Genomic DNA, 6,985 nt, shown 5'->3' on the forward strand with positions numbered 1-6,985 from the left:
TGTCTGGTGAGAAGAGATGAGAAGCATGATTGGTTAAGGTGATAGTCTTATGGATGAGATGGCTCAAGTTGATGAGATGTAGGATGCACTGGGAAGAGAATGACTGAACAGCAAGTGCCTAGTGAGATGGAAGTGAGAAATTCATGTGTGAGCTTAATAGTGTGAGCAGTGAAGAAACACATTTTTATAAAAGGAGTGAGAGTTTAAAGACAATATTGGGGGATGAGAAGGCCATCAATGTGATGTTCTGATGCCACAGATGGGAGTTGTGTAAGAATTAATAGCTTCAGCTTGAGGAGAGCTCTGTTTCCATTAAGGCAAAGAAATGAGGTGCCCATTCAATGAAGATTTAAGCATGTAGGGGAAGTATGTCTACAATCAGCATAGGTCTAGACTGAGGCTAGGAGCGGGTAGAAGGTAATCTAAGACTTCTGGTTAGTTCCACAATAGTCAGTGTTTAAGAAACAAATTTTTATCTAACCTTTGCCTAAAAAGTAGTGAGACTATATAAACAATATTTAGTGATTCTTGATTTAAAATGTCTCAATGTTCAAACAAGTTGTGCTGTCTTTATGCTGTGTTGATTTTTAAACGTAAGGATTTGTTATCGTAGGTAAATACTGCTAAGCTTTTAGATTGGTAATGTCAGTTATTATATTAAACCTCAAGTGTTTGTGTTCATGTCTGTTAATTTTTTAGACCTGCTTTCATTTTTGTTACATTTTGTCACTTCTCAGCGCTTCTGAGAATCACAGGTGATAGAGGGTGGTAATAAGTGTGCAGTTACTCGCTGCAGTAACGGTAGATGCCCTGGTGACAGTGCCACCAGCTCTCTTCAGTGTGTCTGTGTAGCACGCATGAAAGGGGCACTGGGTTTTATGAGCATTGTCATCTGTTTCTGCTTGGTTTTCAGGGACCATGGCTAAACCCGCTGCATCACTGGCCAGAAGCAGCAGCTTGTGTCGCTCCCGCCGCAGCATCATGCCGTCCTCCCCCCAGTCTCAGCGAGCTCAGCTTCCTGCTCACACTCCTCATCCGTCACACCCGCGGCACCCCCACCATCCGCCACACACGCAGCACTCGTTGCCTTCGCCTGATCCAGATATCCTCTCAGTGTCAAGTTGCCCTGCTCTTTATCGAAATGAAGAGGAGGAGGAGGCCATCTACTTCTCTGCAGAAAAGCAATGGTACTGGGAATGAACGAAGTACAGTCTGTCTCTGGCTGGGTTGGGGGAGGAAGGAGGTGGGTGGGTACGAGTGGTGTGTGGTATAGATTTTCTGTTGCTGTGTAACGCATTACCACAGGCTTCATGCCTTCTAACAACACCACATTTATTAGCTGTCAGTTCTGCATACTAAAGTCCAAGCTTGGTGTGGCTAGGTTTTCTGCTGAGGGTCTCACGAGGCGAAAACCAAAGTATTGGCTGGGCTTTGTTCTTATCTGGAGCTTGCGGGGCCTCATCAAAGTTCACTTGGTTGTGGCAGAGTTTGGTTCCTTGTGGTGCTAGGACTGAGGTGCTGGTTTCTGTGTGTGCTCTCAGCTGGGGTGCTCTCAGTTTCCAGAGGCTGCCCGCTATTCCTTGCCATCTACGTGTGGCCTCTATGCCTCCTTTGCTTGGAATCTCTGCCTTCCTTTATCTCTGATCTCTAGACCCACATTTAAAAGGCTTACCTGAATAATAATCTCTCCATATTAAGATGAACAGATTTGGTCCTTAATTGTACCTGCAAGATCCCTTCACAGCAGCACCTATGGTAGTGATGATTAATAACTAACTGGGAGAAGATGTGTGTGTGCCAGGGCTGGGAACTGGGGAACCATCTTAGAAATCTGCCCACTGCAGACCTAGGATATTTTGAGATATAACTATTAGAGGCCATTGAACACAATTGACTCAAGTCTCAGAATATCAGCCTGTCTAATGAAGAGTTGACTCATTGGAAAAGACCCTGATGCTGGGAGGGATTGAGGGCAGGAGGAGAAGGGGACGACAGAGGATAAGATGGCTGGATGGCATCACTGACTCGATGGACATGAGTTTGAGTGAACTCTGGGAGTTGGTGATGGACAGGGAGGCCTGGCGTGCTGCAGTTCATGGGGTCGCAAAGAGTCGGACATGACTGAGCGACTGAACTGAACTGAATGAACAGTTTTATATGTAAACTGTAAAGGCATGAGCCTCAGTATACTTGAGCACAAAGAAACATTAAATATGAATGCCTCGGGTTTTAAAATATTTGTTGTCACTTAATGATTTGTTCTGTTGCATGCTAGTACTTGCTAGTAAGCATGCAATATCAGATGCTAAAGGTGTAGGAACTTAAAGGAGGAACTTATATTCACAACAGTTTCTTTTTCTATAAAATGGATATAGTAGCAGTGTGTTCTAGTCCAGTGAGACCTCATGTTGCTGGGAATCTCTCTTTCTAAACCGTATTCCTTTTTTGGAGGAGGAATAAGTGAGAGGAAAACTGTTAATAGTTTCTGATCCTGCTACTTAATAGCTATGTAGCCTGACTTCTTACTGCCCTCCTAAGAGAAACAAAGCCAGAAGGAATGGTCTGGACATTTTCCATGAGCCCCGTTGGCTCTCTGTCGTGATTTTTTTTTTCTTTAACGTATAATTGTTTTACTTACTAGCAGAAGTAAAATGTATGATTAGCAGGTGATCAGTATGGCATACTCCTAAGGAGATAGAACAAGTTTTGTATCCTCGTTGCTACTGAGAATTTGCTGCAGCTTTGCCTGGTTAACACTTTATAGTTAGCTTTTTTTGTCTAGCCTTTGCAGTGTAATGCTAGTCACCAGTAAGATGGCTTTACTGACAAAACTAATTCTGTGTGGCTTACAGAAATTGGTAGGAAAACTCTAGAATTAAAATTCTTGTCTAGAATTTTTTGCAGGGATGGAAATGTTCAGTCCTTGTTTCAAAGAGCACTGTCAGAAATTCACAGCTCACTGATAAATACGAGAAGAATTTAGATTTGGAAAATGTCCTCTTCTCTTATTTTAGTCTTTTAAGTGTTGAACCTCCAGAATCCTTACAAAACGATAATAAATAAAGCACTTACTATTTACTTATCTTTTTATGTTCTACACATTATTACATGTACACACTGATTTAAACCTTACTTTAAGTCTTGTTATACATGCATTAAACTTACGTACATTCAACTACATGTCAATATGGAGGAAAAAAGGTAGAAAAATGACATAAATGGTATATACAATTAAGTTCAACATTCCAAGAATATATGTTGTAGAAAAAAATGGGAGATTTTAAGGTGCACTGGACCTATATTCCAAATTTGACTAAGTTATACAGAAGAAGCAACACTTCAGATTAGTATTGTTTTGAAATTAGGATGTGAAAACTAGAAGAAATATTAGAAGTTAATCAAATTCTCTTACTTTGTCAGGAAAATTGAGATCTGATTAAGTGATTTGCCCAAGGTTGTACAGCTGATTAATGGCCAGACCAGGACAGGAATCTAGGTTTCCTAACTTAGACCAATATTCTGTTTACACATTATTTAGATTTTAGAAACTAGATTTTGGAATATTTTTAACCTAGTTTAGAATTTCATAGACAAAGCAGCCAAAGAACATAACAGAATAAAGAGTAAATTCATAAAATTTTAACTAAATCAGCTTCTGATTCTGGAAGCTGAACAGCTTCTAGGAACAGTGACATATATATATATATATGCACTATTTGATTAATGGACATCTACTCCAGAAAGAAGCCTTGCAGAAAAGTCCTTACCAGTGATTGATTTCTGAGTCATTTCTTGCTGTCTGAACTGCCTCTTGCACCCTGTTAGCACTATCCATTATCAAGTTGTAAAAGCATTTGAAAAATTATGTAGTACATGTAACTGTATAAAATGAAAGCATCATTTAAATCTCTTATTTTCCCAGGAGATCTTCTGCCTTCTGAGAGCTTGTGGTGTAATAGACAATCTGCACATACATGTATGTGTAAAGTTCGTAGAAAGACTAAATAAATCAGCAATCTAATATATATCTAAAGTATGATATTAAAATGCATGTCAGAAGCCATAAACATGCACCTCCTAATGTGAATCATGATAGTAATCATAGTTCATCCAAAGTGAGAGATGATTCACTTCATTCACTCTGTAAATACGAATTTAGTCCTTGCTGTGTGTTGTGTACTTGCTAAAAAAACTTGAGCTGCCAAGACAGGTGAGACAAGGTCCTGGCCTAGTTCCAGCTGGTGGATGATGATCATATGTGTTCCTGCCTTTCTGTCTTCAGTTCTTTTCCTTCTCTCACCGTATTTCTTTTGCCAGTTACGGTTCCACTCTGACCCTACCTTGACTGTACTTTTCATTTCATAGGCATTCCTTGGGTAGAGTGAATGCTGTTCATCTCACCTGGATGGCACATGCGAAAATGAATGTGACAGGATCCCTATTCTTCCCTCCCTGTCTGCCTTGTTTATTAAATATCCCCATTAGCTTGTCACTGCTCCAGGAAAAAACAAGTTAGTAAGACTCCCTGTCTTCATTCAGTCTCTTTTCTTCTGAGGAAACCGACTATAAACAAGTTAATATAAAATATTTTAGGTAGTGATAAGTTCTGGGGAGCTACACAAGACAGGTAAAAGGAGAGAGAAAGCTGCTTTGAATAGGTGACTGGGGCGGCATCTCTGGGAGAGACTGTTTGAGCAGGGATGTGGATGACAGGGAGAAGTGAGCCATGCGGAGAAGAGAGGAGAAGGATGGGGCAGAGGGAGCAGTGAGAGCCCCAGCCTTGAGGCAGTCACAGGTCGGCATGCGGCAGGGGCAGGGCAGAGGCTGAGAACGGCCCGGCGTGCGGCGCGAGGGCAGCTGGAGGCCTGACCGTCCTGGTCCTGGTGGACTTGGGCAAGGACTATGGGTTCTAGCCTAAGCAAGTGAGGAAGCGTTGGAAAGTGTCTTGAGCAAAGGAATGCTCTGGTCGAGTTTTTAAAAACCACTTTAAGGGCTGTTGAGAGAGGTAACTGAGAGGGGAGAGCCAGAGTGGAAGCCAGGAAGCTACTGCAGTCCTTGAGGTAGGGCAGGAAGAGGGATAGTGGCAGCAGGGCAGGCAGAAAGAGGCAGCTTTGAGGCATATTTGGAAGGAATAGCTAATAGCATTTACTATATGTTGCCTTTGGGGTTGTAAACTTTATTTTCCTAGTCTTCTTTATTTCTCTTTTAGCTATGGAGAAAGTGAGAGAAATCACAGAGGAATAAAGTGAGAATTTATTAAGTAGCACTGTGTCATTGCCTTTCACCTGCCATCCACTCCCTACCCTGATCTTCGCTTCTTTTTTAAACTTGGGAGAGGCTGTGTTTTAGCTTAGTATATTCTTTTCTTTTTTCCTTAGGAAGCTATATTCAGTCAATTTAATGACTAAAAAATAAAGGGAGAGGCAGCGACTATAATTCGTCTTCTCAACTAGATGTCAAATGTATGATTTCATAAGAAAAGTTTTCAGTATGGAAACAAGACACAGAAGTAGCTGAATGATAAAAGTCTGTAAAAATTAAACATTTTCATCTCTCTAACAATCGAAGGAGTTGTAACTTCAGTTATAATGTTTTCTAGATTGTTTATCATAGTTGATGTTTAAAATTAAACATTCCATTTTGATAAATATGTTATTTAGAATAGCGGTTTTCTAATTTTGTTAAAATGTGTGCAGAATGACAGCTTAGACTATGGAAATCGTTTTGGTTAGGGTCCACTGGAACGTCTGCAGGTGCCCTTAAGAACGCACTGACAGAATTCTGCCTTTGCCTCTCTCTCATCCAGGGAAGTGCCAGACACAGCTTCAGAATGTGACTCCTTAAATTCTTCCATTGGGAGGAAACAGTCTCCTCCTTCAAGCCTTGAGATATACCAAACATTGTCTCCTCGAAAAATATCTAGAGATGAGCTCTCTCTAGAGGATTCATCGCGAGGAGATTCGCCCATAACTGCAGACATCTCGCGGGGTTCTCCTGATTGCGTGGGTCTGACAGAAACTAAGAGCATGATCTTCAGTCCTGCCAGCAAAGTATACAATGGCATCCTGGAAAAATCGTGTAGCATGAACCAGCTCTCCAGTGGCATCCCCGTGCCTAAACCTCGCCATACGTCGTGTTCCTCCGCGGGCAACGACAGCAAGCCAGTGCAGGAAGCCCCGAGTGTTGCCAGGATAAGCAGCATCCCCCATGACCTTTGCCATAATGGAGAGAAAAGCAAAAAGCCATCAAAAATTAAAAGCCTTTTTAAGAAGAAATCTAAGTGAACTGGCTTGGCTGACTTGGTGTAATTCCATTCAAGTGACATCTTTAAACTTTTATCTCCCATCCTTCAGTCCCCGTTTTTTGTTTTAATTTTAGGAATGTAACTCCGTTGAGGCTTTCCAGACTGGATGCCATAGTGGAATGTCCTTAAGGGCAACTGTCTACTGTCGGCTTATTTAAATGACTATATAATCAATATGTCAAGCCAATTATTACTGAAAAATCATTAAGAGATGAGACAGTTTACAGTCGTTTTTGCCTATTTATTTCTGCTTTGTTATTAGTGATGTATATATACATTTTGTTGAAAGCCACTATGGACTTACAAGCTTTAATGGACTAGTAAGCCAGCATGGGCTTGCAAAAATTTCTTGTTTACCAGAGCATCTTCTTATCTTTCCACAGAGCTATTTACATCCTGGACTGAAATAACTTTAAAGGAGTAAAACTAATTGCACTACTGTTTTCCAGACTGGAAAAAAATCCCTGCGAGTGAAACTGTATAGAGTTTATAAAATGACTACGGATAGGGGACTGTTTTCACTTTCAGATCAAAATGGGTTTTTAAGTAGAACCTAGAATTTCTAATTGACTTGATTTCTGGAAATGAAAACCCGTGCTTTTATTATGGGACGCTTCTTTAAATGCATTCAACATTGTAAGTTTCAAGTCCTGCTGTAAAGATCATGTTGTTTTGTTTATC

The 6,985-nt window shown here is 40.8% G+C and overlaps 1 protein-coding gene across 1 annotated transcript in view; it reads left to right on the forward strand.

Moving 5' to 3' along the window:
* Positions 1-6,444, forward strand: part of STIM2 (stromal interaction molecule 2) — a 178,496-nt gene extending 172,052 nt beyond the window's left edge. The window contains exons 12-13 of the mRNA XM_052641997.1: positions 914-1,187; positions 5,807-6,444. Coding sequence (XP_052497957.1) covers positions 914-1,187; positions 5,807-6,284 — 752 coding nt within the window. The 3' untranslated portion in view covers positions 6,285-6,444. The remainder of the gene's footprint in view (positions 1-913; positions 1,188-5,806) is intronic.
* Positions 6,445-6,985: the final 541 nt, after the last annotated feature.

The sequence above is a fragment of the Budorcas taxicolor genome, chromosome 6, assembly GCF_023091745.1.
Source record: "Budorcas taxicolor isolate Tak-1 chromosome 6, Takin1.1, whole genome shotgun sequence".
NCBI lineage: Eukaryota > Metazoa > Chordata > Mammalia > Artiodactyla > Bovidae > Budorcas > Budorcas taxicolor.